This window comes from Schistocerca gregaria, chromosome 10, assembly GCF_023897955.1.
Source record: "Schistocerca gregaria isolate iqSchGreg1 chromosome 10, iqSchGreg1.2, whole genome shotgun sequence".
Lineage (NCBI taxonomy): Eukaryota > Metazoa > Arthropoda > Insecta > Orthoptera > Acrididae > Schistocerca > Schistocerca gregaria.
Window position 1 is genome coordinate 202,567,249 of NC_064929.1, and position 27,478 is coordinate 202,594,726.

A 27,478-nucleotide genomic window follows, 5' to 3' on the forward strand; every position below is an offset into this window, starting at 1 on the left:
GGGGCAGACACTGCAAGGAGCAGTTGTGCACTACAGAAAGGGTTACTGTTAAAATACTGAGAGTGCACATTCAAAGGTGACTCGGGGGACATTAATTACTCTTGTGTTTCTTGTAAAATGACCACGACCAGAAATATCTCAGAAATTACAATTCACATTGGAGCTTATTTATTTATTTATTTATTTATTTATTTATTATGTGATCTGATGGTACACAGTGTGTTGCAGATGTCGGAAAATATCAGTTAACATTGTTAACGTATATTAACATAGGTCTATAGTATCCTAATGTATTATATTGCTCAATCGTTTCAATTTAACACAAATAACAAGATTACTGTTCTAAGCATTCATTTAAAAAGTAAAAACAGTGACAACAAATATGACTTCACGGGTTTGCTAAATTTTATGTTGTCTTCGATGGACATAATACTAGTGGGAAGATTGCTGAACAATTGAAGGTCCATGTGGAAAGCTCCATTTTTACACAGTTGAGTGTTTGTACATATAACATGCAGATTTGCATTTTTCCTGGTGTTGTGTCCATGTATTTTATTATTTTTTTATGAGGCAAGGCAGTGTAAGGATTTTCAACTTTCTGAAGATGGGTTTGCAGGAGTCTCTGGGTTTGCTCCCAGTAAAAATCCTCATTGCTCTCTTCTGGAGTCTGAATGTGCTCAGAGCAGTTGGAGCATTTCCCCAGAATATTACACCATATTTTAGGTGGGCTTGTATGTAAGTGTAGTACGCGCTGGTTAATGTTTTCAGGCTAGCACATGTTTTCAGTACACTCAATGCATAACAGCCACTGCAAATCCTGGCATTTACCTTTTCTGTATGTGTATTCCATTTCAGGTTATCTTGAACCCATAGACCCAGGAATTTGAAAACAGTGTGTGTCTATTGGCTGGTTATTTACAGTGACAAATGGCTGAGAGGAATTTGCATTTTGTGTTGTGTGAATGTTCATGGAAGCTGTCTTTCTGGTGTTGATAGTTAATCTGCTGATTTTAGCCCAGTTGCTGAGTTGTTCAGTGACCAAGTTCACAGCATTTTGCACAGCCTCTGTATTCTCCCCTTAGAGGAGTACAGTTGTGTCATCAGCAAATAATATTGTTTTGTGTGCATCAACATTCAGGCTCAAGTCATTAATACACAGGAGGAAAAGTAGCTGTGGAACAACTTGCTTTACAGTTTTATTACTTGATAAAATTTCGGTTATTGAGTTGCTTTGCCTATTAGTGTATTTCATGCCAACAGTCTGCATCCGATTGGTTATCAACAGTCTTTCAGACTTGTTATAAACAACGTATTCAGTGTTCAGTAAAAAGGAGGAAAGGCTGGTTTTCATTTAACTGATAAAAGCAACCATGTTAAATTTGCTGCCACACAGTTTCAAGAACTGAGAATGGCCTGCACTTCACAGCAAAGGTGACAACACTTTGCACAGTGTACTGACCCACGGGCGACGAGCTTCCGGAGCCGTGGGTTGTGCTCTTTCTGGCCACATCCCATCCTGCGGAGGATCGCTACGCCCCAAGGGGAGTGAGGGCCCTTCCCCAGTAAGCAGATCCCTGTGTCCGACACTGAGGACACCATTAGAGTCCGGAACCACTGCATGAACTCCAGTCCCAGGTGCTGACCCTGCAACAAATGAACACCTGCAGTGGTAAATGGGGAGGGAGGGGAAGGAGGGAGGGGAGGGAAAGCAACAAGTTATCTATAATTTATAGAAACCAAAGCCTAAGGCTGTCAAAAGGAAGTAATTAGTGAAACGGCAGTGTGTTTTACCCTATTTCCAATGTTATCAAGTTTGCTGATGACACTATTTTTGTCACAGCGTCCAAGCACCTGGGAAAGCAATTTATTGGAATGGATAGTGCCTTGAAAAATAGCTATTGAAAAAAACACCTACAAAAGGAAAACATGAATAACATAACGTAGCCTAATTAAACGGGGCAATGCTGAGGGAATCAGACTAGGAATTGAAACATGACAGATGAATAATATATGGGCAGCAAAATAACTGAGTCGCAGAACTGTGTTTTTATAACACGTCTTAGACTTTACATGGATCATTTTTACTGTTAGCTTACATCATGGCTACACCACAGCATTTATATAGGTCATTTTATTGTTGACTGATCCTCATAACTGTCTTTCTTCACACAATATGTAGCAAGTTTATTTTATATTTCCATTGTATGTACTTTGTGTTTCTTTTGCTGTGCATTTGACTCATGTACTGGCTGTAATATATCCTGGGAAAAACAAAAATGTGGTGAATGAAAAGGACTATACAACTTTGATATATAAACTTATTGAGATAACTTACAGACTTTGTAGATGTGTCATTTTGTAGCAAACAACCTCAAGTTTGATTCACATAGTGCACCACTACCCTATTCCACCACTAGTTCAAGGTTTCCATGAGAATTGGTACCCAGGTCAATGGACTGGCCACGAAGGGCCAGTTGCATTGCCACCTCGCTTCCCTCACTCAACACCACTTTATTGCTTTCTCTGGTGTTTCATTAAAGACCAGACGTATGTTCCTCCCCTACCAAACAATTCAGCTGGCATGACAAATCAAATCTCAGCCACCACTGCCAATTTGCTCCAATGTGTGTGGGAAGCAATTGGTTACCAATGGGATGTCTGGTGCATGAGAAATTATTATCGCATTGAACCAAAATTACAGTTGACACTTATGTGAAACTTGAGGTTGCTTGCTACAAAACAACATCTACCAATTTTGTAAGTTCTTAATAAATTTCTATATCATTCCAAAGGTGTGAAGTCCTTTTTGACTTAACCTGTATTTTAACATATCATATGAATACAGGCATTAGGTGGTCTTTCGAAGTGTAAACTGATCAATTATCAGGTCATAATGAAAAATGCCCATTTCTGGGAATTGTTTGGAAACTGCCTACTTGAAAGCAGTGAAAAATTCGACCCAGGGGGTATCAAAGATCAGACGCAAACCTCACGCCATAATGTAACAGCCACTTGCATAAGATTTAAATGAGTACCACTTTCATAACACTATATTTACGTAACTTATTGCATTAGAATAACACACAAACTCGTGAGGGCAACTATTAACAACAATTAATACATAAAACTGTCATTTTTCAAAATAAGTGTTCAAAAGATCACGCCTTTATCATATTGTTCTTATTTCTTGGCCACTAAGTGTGACATATGGAAATGACATTTTGTAAATAAAGTTCATGTTATATCTTTTGTCAAGTAACAACTAATTAAGTTAAGACAGGTCGCAACACAACAAAATATGCAATACTTCCTAGGATGTACTTAATGTAGCCATATCAGTTTTATAATTAATTTTAACCCGTGAGGCGTAAATTGTCACTGTTATGTGCTATAGTAATTTAAACATCTAGCACATTATTAGACATGAGAAAGTAAGAATTTTAATTTTACATAGTTTTATTCATAATAATTTCATGTTACTACTTAGTTACTATACAAAATAAATATTACAAAAAATGTCGTCAAACTGTAAACTTCAGGTGCAGCTCATAGAGGGCGCCATACGCAAAACTGATGTGTTCTGTGAAACCAACATATAATTTTATGACAGTAATGGTTGAACAGTGTAAGCATTCACTTGAGCACGAACAACTGCTACAATTCCACACTGGTATGCAATGTTAACATTAAAAGACAATGATGTGAGGGACTTATAACTTCTGTAAATCACATTGTAATATATACTCGCATTTGTTTTAGCATTGATAATGACCGGACACAGGTCGAAATCTGATCTGCGTTGTGACTATAAATATCATATTAAACTTAATTCTACAACTGATTGCTGCTTTATCTAACCCAATAACTTTTCTCTTACCAATCACAATTTTCTCTTATTTATATTTTACATGATTCATTTTGGAAAATGATTCTCATTTTCAAGTGTGTTTTCTCTTCATACTATGGCATTTTCAGCTAACATTTTTGAAGTGCAGGGTTCTGCTTTGTTTTGTTGACTTCAGTGTAATAAATTAAAGAAATAACCGAGTTATCAATTGGAAGAACTTGTATTTACAGTTCTTTTACAATACATTTGTCTAGACTTTGCGTAGACTATGCAAATGGACCAAAGAAAACTAAAGACAAGTTTTTTCCAAATTTCACCACTAACAACAAATAAAAATCGATAACTAACCATAAATTTTACTTTTTTATATATTGCAGTGAAGTCGACAAAACAAAGCAATCCTTGCACATTGAAAGCATTACGTAAAATGGGAATCGTTTCACAGAATGCATCATGCAAAACAGGAATGAAAGAAAATCTTTACTGGCAGCAGGTAAGTTTTTACAGTCCCAGGCTTTCACAAAACTATTTATAATGCACAAAAACAGGTTAAGCTGCCCAAATACTGAGAGGCTGGGGTGGTTCATGCCCCCACACAGTTCTTCACCCTTTGGTGCTCTGTAGGAGGGCCAGGTCACTTCCTCCTCCTACCCCCTCCCCCAGTATAACAATTTGATGTTAACACTCTCTACAGGAATACTGTGCAAGGGCCCTTTTGAAGACTTACCGGTAGCACGTCGTCATTATCGTCATCCAGGTCATCGTCGGCTGGCTGATCCATAAGCAGCTGTTCCAGCCACGTCACTTGGCTGTAGAAAATCATCTCCGGGGACATCAGTGGCAGTAACTGTGGAAGAAGAAGAGCTCTTTAACGTATGGTAGTACAGTGTGCTCCCAACTCTCCAGGTTAATGCAAACCCACGATTTTGAAGATAACCAAAAAACAGACGATCCAAAAAATTTACCAGAAATTGCTATTTACTGGGTTAAAAAGTGCTTCACTTCAAATTTTAAAACCTACTGCATTATGGGCACAGTAATTTATTTACAAAACCACACTTTCGTCTGACTATTTTGTATATTTCTGTCAGTTAACTTTCAGGTCCTACCAAGTGTGATCAAAAAGTAACAGGAATTTTTGTTTTTCTTAAAACTTTGTTTTATTTATCCCTCAAAATCATCTCTGCCCCCTTCCAACTTACATACACACCACCCCCCTCCCCCAGATATAACACTTGTGCCAGCACTTTTCCCAATCTTGGAAGCACTTCTGGAACTTTTCATTATGGTGTTCAGGACCTTCAGTGATTCTGTTTTATCATCAATGGTGGCAAACAATGTCCTTCCGTAGTTCTGTTTAGCCCCAGGAATTGAAAGAAGTCAAATGAGCTGTGTCTGGTGAATACAGTGGCTGAGGCAATGTAACATTTTTGTTTTTTGCCAAAATAAACAAGCACTGAGGTGTGAGCAGGAGCATTATTGTGATCAATTTTCCAACTGGTTTTGGTGTAAGCCTGGTCTTTTTCTGCAAATTGCTTCAAGCAAATGGCACATAACTTCCAGTCAGTATTCCTTACTGACCGTATGATAAGTCAGGAACTCATGATGCACTGTCCCAGTGTAATTTCCAAAAATAGTGATAAGGACCTCCCCATGTGATCACATCTGGCAAATTTTTTTCAGCCTTGTCTCTTCATGCAGTTTCCACAGGGGCAACTGGGCATCTGCTTCGACATCAAACCCATAAACCTATGTTTAATCACCTGTTATAACCTCTTTAAGAAATTCTGGATCATTACATGTTTAATGCTAAAAAAAGCTTGGCATATGTGAAAGGATACACCATCAGCAACACCTCTGATGATAATTTGGTGCTTTTCCAGAACCATTTTCTTTACTACTTCCACATTGGCATCGGTAACTCACATGCCAGGGCATACAGAGCAGTCATCGTCCAACTTCTCAATCCTCTGTGAAATGTTTATACCACTTGTAAACTCTTCTGTTACAGCAGATTTGCCAAAAGCCATATTTGATCAGTCTTTATCAAATGTAAAAATTCACTGAGCTCCCTAAAATGCACACCTTTTCAATCGTCAACAAAAAACTAAATATTCAGAACAGCTGAAAACACACACACACACACACACACACACACCCCATCAGGAACACACACACACACACACACACACACACACACACACACACACACCCCATCAGGAACACACACACACACACACACACACACACACACACCCCATCAGGAACACACACACACACACACCATCAGGAACACACACACACACACACACACACACACACACACACACACACACACACACACACACACCCCATCAGGAACACACACACACACACACACACACACACACACACACACACACACACACACACACACACACACACCCCATCAGGAACACACACACACACACACACACACACACACACACACACACACACACACACACACACACACACACTATCAGGAGCCTCGGTGTCCACGATATTGGGTTCTACGATTGCCTTGCCTTCGCTATCTATCAACTATCTGATATTTTTACCACTAGTGTTCACCCATAAGAGGCCAAAAGTAAAAGCAGAATGGTATTTTGGTTTAACAATACTTTTACAAAAAAAATCCTGTGTGAGCACAGATAAAAATATACTATTGAAAATGCACCATGGGACAACATAGATACAAATCAAGATAGACTGCTACTCGCCACATAACGGTAGTGTTGCGAGGCAGCGAGGCACTTAAAGTGGACCAAATCTACAGGGTGAATTTTTCCCACTAGCTTAGTCTATTTTTAAATGTTATTTTCAGTCCTCTGTTCAGTGACATGTCACTTTGGTGAGTAGTAACCTATCCTAGTTGATATTATTGTTAAATAAAAACATAAATAAGTGAAAAGTTTTTAATGAAAATCTGATCTACCAAAGCCAATAAATTGTTTTCCATGTTAGAGACCTACAACGAAAACAAGATATAAAGGATAAAGTAAAGGGCTCTATTGTTGCATTCTACTCGGTTAATGTGTTCACATGTAAATAAAATATGAACAGGATTTCTGCTCATGAGCATGTACTCATGGTAGGTCTGTGCCCACACTTCTGGTATCCTTAAAGGGGGAGACAGTCTGATAGAGAGGTAAGAGTCAGTCATTCCACACTCCCTAACCAACTCATTGGTAGCACTCATTGTCTGAACAATAGATGCACCAGTCCATTGTACAATGCATAATTACAATATTTCTTCTTCATGAAGAAACTTGAGTGACAAAAATGTTTCCAAGATTGACTGCACTGTATGGAAATCGAACTTGTCAAGGACTCTTCTTTGCCTGGCATGAATCATTCAAGGGGTAAAAAATGAGTGGAAAATCAGGAACACAATCACTATCCTCAGACTGACATTACAATTGAAAACATTCACACAATTCGGCACATCTTCAAAGGTGGTCGGCTTTAAACAGTATAATAAATTGCGTACCACGTTGGAATAAGTTGTGGGAGCTGTCAATTATCAAAAATGATCTGAAGTTCCATAAAGTGTGTCAGATGTGTGTCTCACAGGTCGGAATATGATCCAATTTGAGGTCTTTCAGAGGCTTACAGCAAGTTTTGAGAAAGAATGAAATGTATTTTTGAATTGCGTCATCACCTGGGACAAAATGTGGGTTCACCTCTACAGTCCCAAGTCAAAACCAGGCAGTACAGAGTAGCAGAGAAAAAGGGAGACAGCCTCAGCTAACACCAAGAGTCAACTGACAACTGGCAAGATCTTTCAGGCTATCTTCTCTGACCAATGAGGTATTTTGCTGACAGATTTATTGAACAAGTGACACACTCAATGCTGCTTACTGCTGCAAGCTGTTGAATGAGGTGAGGGCTGCATATCATCACAAAAGACGAGATTAACTAATTCCAGATGCCGTTCTCCTCCACAACTATGTAGGCCCCTCCTGAAGCTCTAAGAAGTCTCAAAACTTGGAATGCACTGGCTTTAACTTAACCATCCTCCCACCAGTACAGACTAACGGCTGTAATTTTATTGTTATTGTGCTGCTAAAAGCAGCTCCACAAGAGCAACAAATTGGAAATGATGAAGGCACAGGGGGGATTTAGGCATAATTGTCTTGATGCAACCAGCTTGATTCTACGATGCTGGGATAAAGAATCCTTCTTGTTGGAAATTATAAGTCAGGGAGCTGCACTGAGGTGACTTAAGTCACAGATAGCTATATTCATGTACACAGGTTGTGGTAATATCAAGTTATGTAGTATAAAATGACAGTGCATTGGCAGAACTGTAATTTGCACTCAGGCAACGCACGTGGAAAGATTTCTGACACGATTATGGCCAGACAATGGGATTTAACAGACTTTGAACACAAATGGTCACTGGGGCTAGACAGGTGGAACATCCCATTTCAAACATCGTTAAGGAATTTAATATTCCAAGATCCAGAGTGTGCCGAGTATACCAAATTAATTTCAGGCATTATCTGTACCACGGATAATGCAGCGACCGAAGGCCTTCATTTAAAGGAGAGCAGCAGCTTTTTCTTAGAGTTACCAGTGCTAATAGACAAACAATACTGCACGAAATGACCTCAGAAATAAATGTGGGATGTATGACAAACTTTAAGGTTAGGGCAGTGCAGTGAAGTTTGGCATTAATGGGCTGTGGCAGCAGACCACCACACGTGACTTAGTGAACAGCACAACATGCCTACAGAGCTTCTCCTGGACCTTTAACCGTATTCAGCTGGACCCTAGATGACTGGAAAACCATCGCACAATCAGATGAGTCCAGATTTGAGTTGGTAAGAGCTGCTGGTAGGGCTTGAGCGTGGAGCAGACCAAACGAAACCACAGACCCAAGCTGTCAACAAGGCACTGTACAAGCTATCAGTCGCTCCTTATGGTGGAGTCTGTGTTAACATGGAATGGACTGGGCCCAGCTGAACCAATCATTGACTGGAAATGGTGATGTTCAGCTACTTTGAGACCATTTGCAGCCATTCGTGAACTTCATTTTCTACAGCAATGATGAAATTTTTATGGATGACGATGAGCCACATCACAACGTTCTGGACAATATGAGCGAATGATTTGGTCACCCGTATCACCTGACATGAATCCCATCGAACATTTTACAGGACATAAGGGTCAATGAATGCGTATGATACCACCCATCTGCTTTGACCCATGACATAAGGGTGTTGTGGTGTGTGACCATTATGACGCAGAGTTCATGAGTTGGTTGTGTTTGTAGATGTCGTTTTGTTGTTTTTTGTGTACTGAATGTGTTAATTTATGTAGGAGTGTTTGACTTTTGAATTTTTGAGGTGTTGTGGTTTTGTTGTTCGTAGTTATAAGTGGTGGTTTTTCCGTTTCAATAGATATGGTTGACGTATATAGGTCAAGGGAAATGACATATTTCAATTTTTGTGCTGGCCGGTGCGGCCGAGCGGTTCTATGCGCTTCAGTGTGGACTCTCGCGACCTCTACGCTCGCAGGTTCGAATCCTGCCTCAGGTGTGGATGTGTGCGGCGTCCTTAGCTTAGTTAGGTTTAAGTAGTTCTTAGTTCTAGGCGACTGATGACCTCACATGTTAAGTCCTGTAGTGCTCAGAGCCATTTGATCCATTTTTGAGCCAATTTTTGAGCCAATTTTCGTAGATTTATATATGTAGGTATTGGTGTTGGTGTTTTGGTATCGTCAGCCGTGGTCAAGGGAAATGTCTGATTCCAATTTTCGTCGTTTTTTGCTGTAGGTGTCTGTTTTGGTATCGTCAGCTGCCGTTGACCTATATAGGTCAAGGGAAGAGTGTGATTCCTGAAGATTTTGTAGTTTTTTTTGTTCGTCATTTTTGTGTTTTGGGATCGTCGTGTGTCATTTACTGTTCTATTTAGCTTGTCCCCTCCCTAAAACCCTAATTTCCTGCGGCTGCCCCATCTGTTAGATTGTATTTTTGGAGGGAGATGTTATTGTCTTATTTGTACGTATTTTTGGGTTTGTTGCCGTGTTTATCTAGCGACATCATAGGTGCCATATTGGAGACGCTTAGCACAACCATTACCGCCATATTCATGACGTCATGGGTCAAAGCAGACGGGTGGTGTCTGACGCTTCTGTAACCCCAGACATAATTGTAGCTCAGTTCATGCACAAAACCCTGCACCGGGAACACTTTCGCAGTTATGGTCGGCTACAGAGGCAGCACAGCTTTACACCTCTGCACAGGACTTCCGACAACTTATTGAGTCTGTGCCATGTCGAGTTGCCACACTGCAGAGGCGAAATGAGGTGCGAAACGATGTAAGGAGGTAGCCCGTGACTTGTCACCTCGTACTACATAGAAAAATAAATTAAATTTGCCTTTTATTTTTCAATAAATAATTTTTCAAAATACAATTACATTAATATTTGTTTTATCGACAGAGCTGTTCTTTCCAGAAATTAAGCGTTCAAGTTTCGACATCTTTGCGTAACTACAGTTCTGAGCACTGTGGAGAACTTACTGTACGACATATTTGACGTATCATGAGGAACAGTTCTGAGTACAGTTGATATTAAACTGACTCCATTACACATTCCGAAAAACTAATATTGAATCAATAATTCTGTGTTGAGACGAAGGATTGGAGTTTGGTGCAGTGAATGAATTTTTGAGGAGGTTGAAAGTGACCCCACAAGACGGTCATCAGTCCCTCTTCTCCTGGAATAACCGAACAATTTACTCCTGGAAGATGAAAAGGATGGCCCGGCAATTTGATTGTGATCTGCAGCATCACCTTAGGCCAAGAATCAGGAAAAAAGCAGAGGGAACGAAGCAAAACATCAAAGGAATGGAACTGCATTGTGATAGAGGCGGGCAAGGTCTGAAGCAGTTCGGGTCACCCCTATAGATGGCAGTTACTGCTGATATAACCATTTGGAAATTTTAGGACAGAATGCAACAATATTATGAGAAGAACAGTTGCAACTCACCATATAGCAGAGATGCTGAGTCGCAGACAGGTGTAACAAGAAGACAATCAGGAAGTGAGCTTTCAGTCAAAGCCAGAAGCTTGAGACTATGTGTGCATGTATTCCAGACCAAGGCCTAGTTCACTGAAAGCTCACTTTCTGACTGTCTTTTTGTTGTGCTTGTTTGCAACTTATCAGTTTTCTTCCATGCCAGTTTAGCCTGAAGGTAAAAACAACTGAAAATAACTAATTTTTATATTGTTTCCTGTAATAAACATACAAATCAAAGAATGAAAAATTTAGACTTGCTCAGCTTTGAGATACATAGAATCAGAATATTAAAGTAAACAGGAAAATGAAAGGAAACAGTCAATCCACCATTACCTTCTTTTCTTGAAATGTAATAAGTGGTTGATAATCACAAAAAAAATCAGTGTTCTATTGATTCTAATTTTTTTACTCTCTGCTTAAAAGCCATGTTGTAATCTGGGATCATTGTGACATCTTCTTAGGCCAAAAACCAGGAAAAAAGGAGAAGGAAGCAATGAAGAAGGGGAGGTGGGCAGGTTTGAATCAGTTTGGGGTCACCCATATGGGTGGCAGTTAACACTGATATAACCAGGCATTATGAAGAGTCAGTGCTACATAGTGAAAACTGAGGATGAGACTTTTTTCATGTTAATTTGTCCGTTTTCAATGGCTACAAGCAGAAAGGCATATTACATAGACACAGCCAGCAGATCAGCTACTTTCTACTATCTTTTTATACTGCAAATGAATTGTTAAATTTTTGATTTATTACTGTTACCACGATTTCCTTCCTCTTATTTCACAGAAACAGCAGGCAAATCTTTTATTTTAAAGGACATGAAGTACTGTACATCATTGCAAAATCACATTGCAAAATCACATTGCAAAATCATTCCGCAAAATCATTCCGCAAAATCATTCCGGAAAATCATTCCGGAAAATCATTCCGGAAAATCATTCCGTAAAATCATTCCGTAAAATCATTTCCTGGCTAGGAACGGTGCCAGTCTGCAATACAGATGTCTGGTGACAACAGCAAGAAACTACAATGTAGACCAGGTGGAAGAAGTATTGCACACTTCATGTCCACGCATACCATAAGGCACAACGCATGGCAACAGGGACATTGTCTCGGCAATACTGTATCAATTCTTATGCCATGTGTTTGTTGCTTGTTTCTGCTACATTGTTTCTAAAATAACACTAGTCCCTTTCCCCATTTTCTATAACTCCGCCAAATTTCAAATTTCTGCAAAATTTATGAATAAAAATAAATTTTTTTAAAAGTAAAAATGAAAATTCTTAGCACTGCTGCTATGGCTAATTGATATTTGTTTTTACTTGGTTATAAGTAAAAAATTAAAAAAAACTTATAACTGTGACCAGACAAATACAAAAAAATTTTGGTTATTAAGAAGTAAAATACCAGTTTCGGTTTTCACTGGTCAGTTTTTCTCATCCCTCGTAGCCCCTCCCCTTCTGAGGTGTAGTTTATGGTGGGAGGTCAACTTCTGCACTTGACTGGCTGACACTATAGAAAACACGATTAATGTTCTAGTCATAGACCGTCGAAAAGGTGAAAGTACGAAAGCCACAGATTGAGTGAATTTATTAGTCAGTGGCAGCTAAACACTTCCAGTTCACTCTTCAGCAGTTTCATTTGATGCATAAAAATTAGGGAAGAAGAGAGGAAAAAGGAAGTTTAGAAGTGTTTGGCACAGGAAGACTTTTGTTAGAAGCGCAGTAGGGTCAGAACCCTCGACCACTCCTCCACTCCAATGGATATGCCCCCAAGGGTGGTCCTCTGCAGCCTCACCATCACCACGACAGTATAAAACTACATAGTTGACAGCTCTCACAACACACAAAATTATGGTGTTGATAGTAACTAGGGTTGCCATAATTTCTGTCTGACAAACTGGGACATTTCTCTTAAAATGACAAAGTGGATGTAATTTGGAAAGCAGAAACCAGGGCAAATCAGGACACTTCTCTTACGCTTAAAAAGTGAATGAACTGAAATATTTTCTCAGTTTTGTGATTACTATCATTGATAGCTATACCAAAATAAGCGACCTCTGAAAGATTCATTTATTTGACACTGCTGTGTGCTAACACTTATTTCAAAATTGCTGTTGATTTTGTTCTGCTCAGTGCCATATTTTTTGCTGCTTTGGAATTATTATAAAGTTTGGAGCTTAGCGTAGAAGTACACTTCCTGATTTAAGATACTTTTTATGTAATGGTACAGCAGTAAATTTTTAATCCCACTGCTGTTACTAACTTGTCCTGTTGAAACGAATTTGAAACAATAATTCCCTCTTTTCCAGGGTACATGTTTCATTTATGCTATACACTAGCTAAATAATCCCTCACAGCTGTTCATCCCCCTTACCCGTCCCCCCTCTCCCGCCCCTCGCCGTCATCCCACATCGCCTCGGCCACAGTCTCTGGCGGGTCCTACCCCATCTCCTCTGCACTGGAACATGCCTGCTGACGGCACCATCCTCCCAGTGCTGTCATCTGGCACCACACGGGCCCACCACCCTCAGGTGTGGCCGTGTGTCTGCACATTCCTGCCCCGTGCTCCAGTACCCGCCCGGCATGTCGTCCTGCCACTCCCATCAGGCTGCCTGCGTCTCCCATCAACTGGGCACCCTCTTCGCACGAGGGACAGCTGTGCTGTATCCTGTGACTGGTGCACGTGTGCGAGTGCACCGAGTGTAGAGTCACTGCGCATGTGTACTTAAATCAACTGCCGATATACCAGTGCAGGCCAGCCATCGGTGGACACCTAAAGGAAGCGTGCACACGTCACGGTCTGCACTGTGCCGTCTACTGGTGAGGTTCGTTCAAATTAAACCTGGTCAGTGCGCCCACCTTTTCCTTAAGGTGGTACCACATAACTGTGGGTACAGTTGTGCCACCTATTGGTAGAAAGATTGATACATGTGTAGCATTTGATGCTGCATAGCGCCAGTGTGGTTTTGTGCCGAAGAGGAGGCGGTCTCACAAGTTACCGTCCACTACCGAATGTGCAGGCGGGTAAGCAGGAACAATGAGGAGCATTTCGATTTTTGGCGGGGGGGAGGGAGTCTGAGGTCGTGAAATGTATCGGCGGACGAAGGCTGTGCACAGTGAGCACAGTCTGAGTCATTCAAGTGTTTTTAAATGGTGTAAACAATTCCTCAATGGGGTGAGAGTCACTGGAAGACTGCTTGTCCTGGACAGGCTTATCGTCTAATCCCACCAGAAATGGTTGCGGTAGTGAATGCTTCAGTTTTCAACAACTGCAGGATCACTGTGGAAGAGATTCTTCAGTTACTGGGTATTAGTGTGGGCACCACCCACACTATAATGCATCGACACTAACTTTTTGAAAACCTGTGCACAGTGGATCCTCCACAAACTGACTGCCGAACAGTGGCGTCTTTGAGTCATCTGCAAAGTTATCACGAGGAGGAAAATGGCTTTCTGTTGTGTACTGTCACAGATGACGAAGCATGGTGTCACCATTTTGAACCGGAAAATCAAGCGTCTGACGAAGTAGTGGAAACATGTGACTTCACCACCTCCAAAGAAATCAATGTCCACGCACGCCAGTTCTGATAAGCTCGTGATGTCCTCTTTTGGCCACAAGGGCCCACTGCTTGCCAAGTTCCTGGAACAGGGAACCACCATCAGTGCACAGCATTATCAAGCCACTTTACAGAACGTTACACGAGCCATCAAATCTAAACACCAAGGCACGTTGTCAAATCTCATTATCCTCCTGCACAGTAATGCCCACCCACACTCTGCCAATGCGGTGAAGAAGACATTGCAGCAGTTTCTGTGGGAAACGGCTGTAACATCCACCGTACAATCACGAGCCTTCATCCCGTGACTCATGTTTGGACCTCTAAAACAAGCTATTCACAGACATTGATTTGCAACGGATGACAAAGTGTGTGACCGGGCTCAGGTCTCAATCAGAGAGCAGCCTAATAGTTTCTTCAAGGATGGAATATGCTGGCTAGTGTCGCAATGGGATAAATGTGCCAACAGTTTTGGTAACTATTTTTGAGTGTGTGTACTGTGTGTAACTACATTTTTGAGTTAATAAAATCGTTACAGTTACTTTACCCTAGTGAGTGGATTTCATTTGAATGCCCCTTATATGTGCAGAGCAGCAGTGACTGTCTCACTACGTTCTTTTAGTTCATACCTATCAGTTGTTCTGTGTGTGGCTTACATCACACCTTTTGTATGACCCTTGTCTTCCTATGTGTGGAATCATGAGATGCTTATTTCCACTACTGTTGAGAATTTCTTGAATGAAGCCACATTTGTTTTACTTGGATTGGTTTCATGCATTGCTTGGTTGCTACATTTACTATATACATAAATGAACTAGTAGAAAGGGTAAGCAGCAGTCTGTGTTTGCTGATGACAGTGCAGTGTATGGGGTGGTGTCATCGTTTAGTGGCTATAACAAGATACAAGACGAATGACAAAATTTCTGGTCAGTGTGACAAATGACAGTTAGCTCTACATGTATAAAATTCTATGTTAATGCAGATGAGTAGGAAAAACAAATCCGTAATGTTCAGATACAGCATTAGTGATGTCCTGGTCAATGTAGTCACATCGTTTACAAGTCTGCATCTAACACAGCAAAGTGATACAAAACGGAATGAGTGTGTGAGAATTATGGCAAAGAAGGTTAATGGCTGACTGGTCTATTGTGACAGTTCTGAAAAATTGTGGCTCATTTGTAAAGATGACTGCATTTTGCACTCTAGTGCGACCCACTGTTCAGTACTGTTCAAGTGTTTGGGATCTGCATCAGGATGGATTAATGAAAGGCACTGATGCAATTCAGAGGTGAGCTGCTAGATTTGTTACCAGTAGGTACGAAATACACTGAAGTATTAGAGCACACTCCAAAGCAGAGTGAAAATCTCATTCCGTACACTTAAGTATTTTACAGATGCTTCAGGAGCTCAAATGGGAATCACTGGAAAGGGAGAATGTTCTTTCTGAGGAGCACTATTGAGAACATTTGTTGTTGTTGTTGTGGTCTTCAGTCCTGAGACTGGTTTGATGCAGCTCTCCATGCTACTCTATGCTGTGCAAGCTGCTTCATCTCCCAGAACCCACTGCAACCCACATCCTTCTGAATCTGCTTAGTGTAGTCATCTCTTGGTCTCCCTATACGATTTTTACCCTCTACACTGCCCTCCAATACTAAATTGGTGATCCCTTGATGCCTCAGAACATTTCCTACCAACCGATCCCTTCTTCTTGTCAAGTTGTGCCACAAACTTCTCTTCTCCCCAATCCGATTCAATACTTCCTCATTAGTTATGTGATCTACCCATCTAATCTTCAGCATTCTTCTGTAGCACCACATTTCAAAAGCTTCTATTCTCTTTTTGTCCAAACTATTTATAGTCCATGATTCACTTCCATACATGGCTACACTCCAAACAAATACTTTCAGAAACGACTTCCTGATACATAAATCTATACTCGATGTTAACAAACTTCTCTTCTTCAGAAACGCTTTTCTTGCCATTGCCAGTCTACATTTTATATCCGCTCTACTTCGACCATAATCAGTTATTTTGCTCCCCAAATAGCAAAACTCCTTTACTACTTTAAGTGTCTCATTTCCTAATCCAATTCCATCAGCATCACCCAACTTAATTCGACTACATTCCATTATCCTTGTTTTGCTTTTGTTGATGTTCATCTTATATCCTCCTTTCAAGACACTATCCATTCCGTTCAAATGCTCTTCCAAGTCCTGACCTGTGACAGAATTACAATGTCATCGGTGAACCTCATAGTTTTTATTTCTTCTCCATGGATTTTAATACTTACTCCAAATTTTTCTTGTGTTTCCTTTCCTGCTTGCTCAATATACACATTGAATAACATCGGGGAGAGACTACAACCCTGTCTCACTCCCTTCCTAACCGCTGCTTCCCTTTCATGCCCCTCGATTCTTATAACTGCCATCTGGTTTCTGTACAAATTGTAAATAGCCTTTTGCTCCCTGTATTTTACCCCTGCCACCTTTAGAATTTGAAAGAGAGTATTCCAGTCAACATTGTCAAAAGCTTTCTTTAAGTCTACAAATGCTAGAAACATAGGTCTGCCCTACCTTAATCTTTCTTCTAAGATAAGTCTTAGGGTCAGTATCGCCTCACGTGTTCCAACATTTCTACGGAAGCCAAACTGATCTTCCCCGAGGTCAGCTTCTACTAGTTTTTCCATTCGTCTGTAAAGAATTCGTGTTAGTATTTTGCAGCTGTGACTTATTAAACTGATAGTTAGGTAATTTTCACATCTGTCAACACCTGCTTTCTTTGGGATTGGAATTATTATTTTCTTCTTGAAGTCTGAGGGTATTTCGCCTGTCTCATACATCTTGCTCACCAGATGGTAGAGTTTTGTAAGTACTGGCTCTCCCGAGGCCGTCAGTAGTTCCAATGGAATGTTGTCTACTCCAGGGGCCTTGTTTTGACTCAGATCTATCAGTTCTCTGTCAAACTCTAGGTGCAGTATCGTATCTCCTATTTCATCTTCATCTACATCCTCTTCCAATTCCATAATATTGCCGTCAAGTACATCGCCCTTGTATAGACCCTCTACATACTCCTTCCACCTTTCTGCTTTCCCTTCTTTGCTTAGAACTGGGTTTCCATCTGAACTCTTGATGTTCATACAAGTGGTTCTCTTTTCTGCAAAGATGTCTAATTTTCCTGTAGGCAGTATCTATCTTACCCCTAGTGAGATAAGCCTCTACATCCTTACATTTGTCCTCTAGCCATCCCTGCTTAGCCATTTTGCACTTCCTGTCGATCTCATTTTTGAGACGTTTGTATTCCTTTTTGCCTGCTTCATTTACTGCATTTTTATATTTTCTCCTTTCATCAATTAAATTCAATATTTCTTCTGTTACCAAAGGATTTCTACCAGCCCTCCTCTTTTTACCTACTTGATCCTCTGCTGCCTTCACTACTTCACCCCTCAGAGCTACTCATTGTTCTTCTTCTGTACTTCTTTCCCCCATTCCTGTCAATTGTTTCCTTATACTCTCCCTGAAACTCTGTACAACCTCTGGTTCTTTCAGTTTATCTAGGTCCCATCTCCTTAAATTCCCACCTTTTTGCAGTTTCTTCAATTTTAATCTGCAGTTCATAACCAATAGATTGTGGTCAGAGTCCACATCTGCCCCTGGAAATGTCTTACAATTTAAAAACCTGGTTCCTAAATCTCTGTCTTAGCATGATATAATCTATCTGATACCTTTTAGTATCTCCAGGGTTGTTCCATGTATACAACCTCCTTTCGTGATTCTGAAACCAAGTGTTAGCTATGATTAGTTTATGCTCTGTGCAAAATTCTACGAGACAGCTTCCTCTCACTTCTTACCCCCAATCCACATTCACCTACTGTGTTTCCTTCTCTCCCTTTTCCTACTCTTGAATTCCAGTCACCCATGACTATTAAATTTTCGTCTCCCTTCACTACCTGAATAATTTCTTTTATCTCATCATACATTTCATCAATTTCTTCATCATCTGCAGAGCTAGTTGGCATATGAACTTGTACTACTGTAGTAGGCATTGGCTTTGTGTTTATCTTGGCCACAATAAAGCGTTCACTATGCTGTTTGTAGTAGCTTACCTGCACTCCTATTTTTTTATTCATTATTAAACCTACTCCTGCATTACCCCTATTTGATTTTGTGTTTATAACCCTGTAGTCACCTGACCAGAAGTCTTGTTCCTCCTGCCACCGAACTTCACTAATTCCCACTATATCGAACTTTAACCTATCCATTTCCCTCTTCAAATTTTCTAACCTACCTGCCCGGTTAAGGGATCCGACATTCCATGCTCCGATCCATAGAAAACCAGTTTTGTTTCTTCTGAGTAGTCCCCACATGGAAATCCAAATCAGGGACTATTTTACCTCTGGAATATTTTACCCAAGAGGACGCCATCATCATTTAATCATACAGTAATGCATTTAAAGAACATTTAGAGAACCTTAGTTTGAGGGTGGCTGAGGAGATTCATCAGAGAATGAAAGCATTTTATGGTGATTGTGTTGATGTGAGTACTTCTGTCATTGGGCGAGTATGTTTGAAGATGTTGAAGGAACATTTGACCTGCATGACAAACAAACAGTTGGACATACTGTGACAGCAACCACCAAGTTACACAAGCAAAATGTTGACAGATTGATTTATGATGATCTCCATATTATTCAGAGAGAAACTGCAAGCACAACTGGCATTTCATGAGCATATGTGGGTCACATTATCGCTTTCCTTGGCTATCTGAAGATCTGTGCACAATGGGTATCCCGATGCCACCACAGGAGAATTTCAGAGACAGAATCTCACCACTGTAAGGCATCCTCCATACAGACCAGATTTATCACCATCTGACTTCCATCTGTTCTTGACAATGGGAGACGATCTCCGGGTACATCATTATGCTTCTAATGAAGATGCTGAGAAAACTGTGAGACTGTGGTTGTGGAAACGGAGTGTCAACTACATCTGTGACGGCTTCAGAAAACTTGTTCATCGTTGGCAGAAACATATCCAACTGGCTGGTGATTATGTGGATTAGTGAATATTGGTAATTAAAGATAACATACTAAGGTTTTTTCTAGATTTGATTTATTAAAATATTTCCATCCAAACCAAATTAACAAAGATGGAGGCATTACTTTTCATTCAACACTCGTAATAATAAATAAGGAAGGAAATTACAGTAACAGCAATAAATTAAAAACTTAAAAATTCATTCACAGTATACAATAAGAATAGAAAGTACATGAACCACTGCCCGTACACGTAAAATGCCTTTTATCTGCTTTTAGCCACTGAAAATGAATAAATTAACCAAAAAAATTTCTTCCCTCTCAGTTGCCACCCTTCAGCAGTGATCAAACAGTTGTACGATCCTTGATTATAAAATGATTTTTGAGCCGAGATTCAAATGAATTAGAATCAGTAGGCTAATGCTGGCAACTTTATAATATTCGGCAACTTGTCACTTTTCAAGAAAAGCAGCAAATGGTGGACAGACTAAGTATTCTTTCATTTGCTTATTAACCATTGAGCAGGGGTGCCGTTTTTTTGGAAGACAAGTGAACACACAGAGCATTCTGTACACATGTCAATAATACCTTGTCTATGTTATGAAGATAAAAATGTACAGACAAAATTACAGTTTAATCTAAGTGTAATGAAACAACAATAAAGTGAGCTAACATTATATGGGTCAAATCACTGTTTAATTAAACAATAGTAAAAATCTTTCACTGTATCACTCCGTTGTCGCACACAAGTGTCACCCCACAGTAATGACATGATCGAAGCATTTAACAGCACAGTTGCATCACATCCCTACCAACTGATTATCTCATTACTCATTCTCTTAGACAACTGCCTCATTGTGGGATTGTGCTGCTAGCTCAGCACCTGTGTCATTTCCATGCACAGAACTTGAAAGTTCTCACCTAGCTTGCTGTTTATTTTGTATTACAGCTGCTCACTTGGACAGAGTTGGTTGGTTGATTTGAGAGGGGACCAACAGCAAGATAGTCGGTCCCATTGAGTTAGGAAAAGACGGGAAACGGGAAAGAAAGCCAGCCGCTCCCTTTCAAAGGAACCATCCTGGCATTTGCCTGAAGCGATTTAGGGAAATCGCAGAAAACCTATGGCAGGTTGGCTGGACACTAGTTTGAACTGTCATCCTCCTAAAATGGAATGGTACAAAACAATGTTATTTGTGACTGACAAACTTTATACACAGGCACACCTGCTCGAAGGTTAATATTTTGAATGTATACATGAATTCCTTACAGACAAATGGGAAAACTAGTAGATGCCGACCTCGGGGAAGATCAGTTTGGATTCTGTAGAAATATTGGAACACGTGAGGCAATACTGACCCTACGACTTGTCTTAGAAGCTAGATTAAGGAAAGGGAAACCTATGTTTCTAGCATTTGTAGACTTAGAGAAAGCTTTAGACAATGTTAGACTGGAATACTCTTTCAAATTCTAAAGGTGGCAGGGGTAAAATACAGGGAGCAAAAGGCTATTTACAATCTGTACAGATACCAGATGGCAGTCATAAGAATCGAAGGGCATGAAACGGAAGCAGTGGTTGGGAAGGGAGTGAGACAGGGTTGTAGCCTCTCCCTGATGTTATTCAATCTGTATATTGATCAAGCACTAAAGGAAACGAAAGAAAAATTCGGAGTAGGTATTAAAATCCATGGAGAAGAAATAGAAACTTTGAGATTCGCCGATGACATTGTAATCCTTTCAGAGACAGCAAAGGACTTGGAAGAGCAGTTGAACGGAATGGACTGTGTCTTGAAAGGAGGGTATAAGATGAACATCAACAAAAGCAAAACGAGGATAATGGACTGTAGTCGAATTAAGTCGGGTGATGCTGAGGAAATTAGATTAGGAAATCATAACTGATGATGGTCGAAGTAGAGAGGATATAAAATGTAGACTCGCAATGGCAAGGAAAGCGTTTCTGAAGAAGAGAAACTTTTTAACATCGAGTATAGATTTAAGTGTCAGGAAGTCATTTCTGAAAGTATTTGTATGGAGTGTAGCCATGTATGGAAGTGAAATGTGGACTATAAATAGCTTACACAAGAAGAGAATAGAAGCTTTCGAAATGTGGTGCTACAGAAGACTGCTGAAGATTAGATGGGTTCAGCACATAACTAATGAGGAGGTATTGAATAGAATTGGGGAGAAGAGAAGCTTGTGGCACAATGTGACTAGAAGAAGGTATCGGTTGGTAGTACATGTTCTGAGGCATCAAGGGATCACCAATTTAGTATTAGAGGGCAATGTGGAGGGTAAAAATTGTAGAGGGAGACAAAGAGATGACTACACTAAACAGATTCAGAAGGATGTAGGTTGCAGTATTTACTGGGAGATGAAGGACCTTGCACAGGACAGAGTAGCATGGAGAGCTGCATCAAACCAGTCTCAGGACTGAAGACCACAACAACACCCACACCTTGAAACAGAGTCCAAATTTTTCCAAATTTATTCAGTTTCTACAATTATAACAACTGGTATGAAAAGATCTATATAACCGATAACCAGCTGTTTTCATCCCCCACCCCCCACCCATGCCCCCTCCTCCCTCCTGTGTGGCAGCTCATCACCCCACAGAGGCTCAGTCACTCCTCCCACTCCCTGCAACACCTCTGGCAGTCTGACTACATAACATTAACTCACTGCTCCGGAATAACGAGCGAGGGCACTCACTTTCCTCGTGGTGTCTGTGTCGTCCGACGAGTCCGAGGCGTCCGAGCTGTACAGCACGACAGGGGGCCGCTGCTCCAGCAGCAGCTCCTCGAGCTGCTGCAGCTGGCTGAAGAACATCAGCTCCTGGTCCCCCACCTGCGTGCGGCGCAGGTCCAGCACCTGTGGCACACATTCACTCGTAGAGCACTTCCTGCACCAAAATTAATATATGGAGTGTGGTGTCACAAGGCTTAGGCCTGTCCCACCCCTCATTAAATCGACCAAGACTTGTACAAACAATTGTAAGAACAGTTATTATTATTATTATGTTCTTTAAGTTTGTTTTTGGGTTTTCAGAAACACTGTGGGAAGAAAGTTTATTTATGTTGCAGATAAAGTGGAAGACATTGCCCGACGATCACCACGAAAGTTCGACGTAGCGGCAAGTGGGCAAGGAATAAAACTAGTGCTGCAAACTATCGCGAGCCACAGAAGGGCCCGGGCCGTGAGGGCGTCGAGCTTCCTGGGTCATTGCTGGACAACGTCAAAGGACGATATATTCTGCTTTCTCTTTGTAAACACATCAGTCGAGTCTTTAAAGGCTCATGTAAAACGTATAGGCGGGTGACATTAGGTGGGACCCGATGCCTGTAATACTTCCACAGTTATTAAAAAGTTGTTAAACGGCAAAACCAACTGTTCATCATTAATATAGATAAAAAGTAGTAAAGATATAGGAAAGGAAGAGTTGCGGCGTCAGAACGAAAAGTGATACACCGTTCAGCAGTGAAGGAGGACGTAAACAGTGGACGTTACGTGGTGAAAACAAATCAACTGATAAAATACGAAGTGTATAATTAAGAATAAAGCCATGTAACACTGCAGGGGTGACCTGAGTGGAAACACTTAAATGAACAGTAGTACATAAAAGTACGGACTAACTGGGTTAATTAATGAAACACCACTCCAGCTGCTTTTTTTAGGACTATTATGTTTACGTGACAGGTTTTGTTTTTATATGAGGGAAAGTCAGAAAGTAACACTAATAAAGAAAAACACAAATGAAGTTACATCTTCTACCTGCTTTTCTACTTAGTCATAATGTTCCTTACCCATATAAATGATTTGGAAAGCCATCTGAGCAGGTGTCTTAGGTCATTTGCAGATTGGCACTCTACGCCACATCGACCGACCGAACAGTTTCGGTCCCATCAGATTAGGAAAAGATGGGGAAGAAAGTGGCTGTGCCCTTTCGAAAGAACCATAACAGCATTTGCCTGAAGGGATTTAGGGATATCACTTAAAAACGTAAATCAGGATGGCCAGAAGTGGGTTTGAACTGTCATTGAATCCGAGTCTAGTGTACTAACCACTGTGACAGTCACTAAGCGTTTGCAGACGATGCTGTCGTTTATCGTCTGTTAAAATTGTAAGATCAAAACAACTGCACATTGATTTAGAAAAGTTATCTGTATAATGCAAAAATTGGTAACTGACACTAAATAATGAAGTGTGTGAGGTCATCCATACAAGTGCTAAAAGGAATGCATTGAACTCTGGATACACAAGAAACGAGTGAAAGAACTACAATGACAAATTTAAATCGGAAATAACATACAGAAAATGGTGTGGGGAAGGCAAACCAAAGACTGCATTTTATGGTCAGAACACTGAGAAGACTCAGCACGTCTACTAAAGTCTTTGTACACCCATACTTGAAATCGAGGACAGTGGAACATCAGCTGGTATAAATTTATATTAAAAATGAAGAAATTCCTCCAGCTGTGTTTAAGGTATCGATTTTCTTTGGCAACTAGTTTCAACATTTTAACAATGTCATCTTCATGCCCATACACTTGTTGACATCAACTGCATGTGGCTGATACTATAAGTCAGTGGTGAGATACGGACATTGTGCAGCTGACAAGTGTATGGATCTGAAGATGACGTTACAACGTTGAAACTAGTTGCCAAAATAAATTTTATGTTCATTTTATTTTTATTTTATCTGTGATTTCTTATATCTTTGGTACTACGATAAAGATTGTGTTCATATTATCGCTCTGACAATGGTAACTAGCAATAAAATAATGTCTCAAATTAATAATATACCTTGATACAAATGTGGGACTCCCACAAACACTAGGAGCTAGAAGTATTTTAATTGTCAAGATTAAAAAATACCAACCTATTATTATTATTATTATTATTATTATTATTATTATTATTATTATCATCCTTTCATTTCCTTTGTTTCAGATCATGTGATGAGGCTACAATGTGTGCCTTGATTAGAGCCTAAGACTTCAAAAACTTGTGTACTGCAATTACATTTTTATGGTAGACAAACCAGACCGTGACAAAGGAATTTTTAAATTTCACTCGACTGTCAAGTCACGTTGTTGTTCCTGAAAAACATGAGAATTTGGATTATCATTTGCCATATGACTTACTGCTGGGAGCCTCCGAAAAGACACTTGGCTTGCATTCGATGCAGCTCTTCATTTAAGCAAAGGGGTTGCATCTGTAAGGGAAATGGAATCTTCAGGAAATATGGAATTCAAGGCTTGGCTGTGGCCTACAGTAAGGAACCATTGCTAGCATATGCCTAAACTGAAAATGGGAAACCACAGAAGACCATTTTCAAGGTTGCTGGCAGATGGATTCAAACCATCTCACATCCCAAATCCAGGGACTCTTACGTCAGTGGCTCAACACACAGTTACCCTAAGTTAGTGGTGAATTTGGACAAACTGGTTGTTTTACGTCAGTGGCTCAACACACAGTTACCCTAAGTTAGTGGTGAATTTGGACAAACTGGTTGTTTTACATTGCTTTAAAATAAAATAATATGCATCAAAACATAAGACAAAATTCTGACACTGCATGTTCTTTCTTTAACTGTATGTATTTAGTTATTTGATAGTGCATGAATGCAGGCATTTTCATACTTAATTTTGCGCGGAATTGCAGGCTTCACTTCTTACTGAACTACAAGAACATAGTTTTGCATGAAAAGGGGAGGGAAGGAGGCAGGATACAGATGGCTCAGAGGCATTCAAGTAGCCCATTGAAAAAAGCTTTTAAAAATTAACTATAGAATGTGCTGTAATCATATACCCCTTCCACACTCCACAAACTCCCATTGTTCCATATTTAAAACATATTTCATAGTTGAGTACTGCACTGGTGACAAGACTAAGCAATATTTTGACATTTGGGCTACTAATGATAGAATATTAAGCAAATTTTTAAAGAAATGCAACCATCACCGTTTGAGTGCTATTTTTCTTGATCAATGTGATTTTTGGATGTTAGAAAAATCCAGGTGTATTTTTCTGCACCAATTTTAATTTAATGTTATTTGTAATGATATTATCACTCCACTGCCTTCTGAAATACTGAATAATTGCAATCTCAAAGTTCTACCAGCTTCCAAATATCTCTAGTGCTAACACTAAACTGCTATAGATATGTAATTAGGCTATAACAATAGACAATACATATTTAACTTTTAATTCTAGTGGACACTCTGAATCAGTTTTCCTCCCCTTTCTTGTTACAAACGTATCCATAATCAGAAACTATCACAACAGCACACATAAAAACAATGAACAATAGCACTTCCATTAAATTCAACACCAATTAAGAACTGAACTAATTAATGAAACAACTGAGCTCACTCAAGGCTAACAATCGGTCTTGGCTAAATAGGAGATGGGCAATAGCCAATAATGTATACATGGTTTAAATCTGCCGTTTGCATTGCTGACTACCGGTAGTGCGTACCCTATTTTTGTTGTCTGATCCAAAATCCAAATATTTTTCAATTTCACTAGACAGCAACCAGGTCTTGTGTAATTTTATTTAGGTGACAGGGCATCTGGCTCCCTTGTCCCACTGCTCCCAAACAATGCTGGAATTTTTATGGACAACTGTGCACCATGTCACTGTTTGCGATTGGTTTGAAGAACACTGTGGATAACTTGAGCGAATGATTTGGCCACCCAGGTCACCCGACACGAATCCCATCGAACATTTACAGGACATAATCGAGAGGTCAGTTCATAAACAAAATCCTGCACCAGTGACGCCAACCTTTATGGACAGCTGTAGAGGCTGCACGGCTTATTTCTGCAGGGGGCTTCCAACGACTTGTTGAGCCCATGCTACATCTAGTTGATGCACTATACCAGGCAAAAGGTCTGACAACATCCAGAGGCATCCCATGACTTGTCACCTCAGTGTAGATGGGACACTAATTTCAGCTAGACACACAGTGAGGCTACACGAACCTTCAGCTTCTCGAAGCCAGACATGCAGGCCAGGCTGGTTGTCCGCAGCGAGTAGTGAATGCCGGGGCAGTGTGTGATGCGGAGGACCTTCAGGTGGGCACACTTGCTCAGCGACAGCAGTGAGCTCGGGGAGAACCACGGGCACCTGCACAGGGCAAAGGCAGAAACACGGCTGTCACACGCCAGTAGCACTAAGCAACAATTGTTCTGTACAAACTACACTGTGTCACCACATGCAAACAAACACATCCATCACAATTTATGTGAAGCATTCTTGAGAAATAATACAGGGTGTCTCAAAAGAAAAGTTTATATCTGAAGACCACTCTACCCATGCAACAAAATCTGAAGAATGAGGGGTACATTCATTCATAACTTGCTTGGCCTTTAGGAATTCAGTCGATGTGGAGCACTTCTCAGGCATAGACTGCGCAATCTTTGTGCAAGAAGTTTACAAAAATAGTCATTCAATGATTGTAGTGTGGGGGAAATTTTGCAGTGATTATGGATTGCATGAAGTAAATGATGCTTCAAATGTTTCCCTTATCCAGAAATGGATCAAAACACTGACGGGTTCAACACTAGCTAAACCAAAAGCCAAGCAACCGCAGTCATAAATAATGGAAGACTCTGCAGAGAATGAAAATTTGTCTACTCATGCAGACTCTAACCTATTCATTTATAGGTATGCAAGTTCTTTGAATAAGCGTAGTTCATCACTGCACTGAATTCTTCAAAAAGACAAACTGCACCCTTAAAAAATACATTTGCTGCAAGAATTAAAGCATCAGGATGGTAGACATGGTGTGCAGTTTAATGATGTGACAGTGGCCTTCATTTAACAATATCTTTGTTTCCAATGAGGCTCATTTTCACCTGAACCGTCATGTCAATAAGCAAAATCGTTGTTACTAGAGTGCAAAAAATTCCAAACAGAAGCACAATAAACCCCTTCATTTGCCAAAAGTTACTCTATGGGCTGCAGTGTCAGCTCAAGGAAAAACTGACATACTTT

General features: G+C 40.3%; 1 protein-coding gene across 3 annotated transcripts in view; it reads right to left on the reverse strand.

The window, feature by feature from the left end:
• The window catches only part of LOC126293642 (uncharacterized), a 70,509-nt gene that overhangs the window by 21,895 nt on the left and 21,136 nt on the right, over positions 1 to 27,478 (reverse strand). For all 3 annotated transcript variants that reach the window (XM_049986917.1, XM_049986919.1, XM_049986918.1), the window contains exons 5-8: positions 26,464 to 26,608; positions 22,190 to 22,348; positions 4,575 to 4,694; positions 1,460 to 1,644 (exon numbers count right to left, since the gene is read on the reverse strand). In XM_049986917.1, coding sequence (XP_049842874.1) covers positions 1,460 to 1,644; positions 4,575 to 4,694; positions 22,190 to 22,348; positions 26,464 to 26,608 — 609 coding nt within the window. The remainder of the gene's footprint in view (positions 1 to 1,459; positions 1,645 to 4,574; positions 4,695 to 22,189; positions 22,349 to 26,463; positions 26,609 to 27,478) is intronic.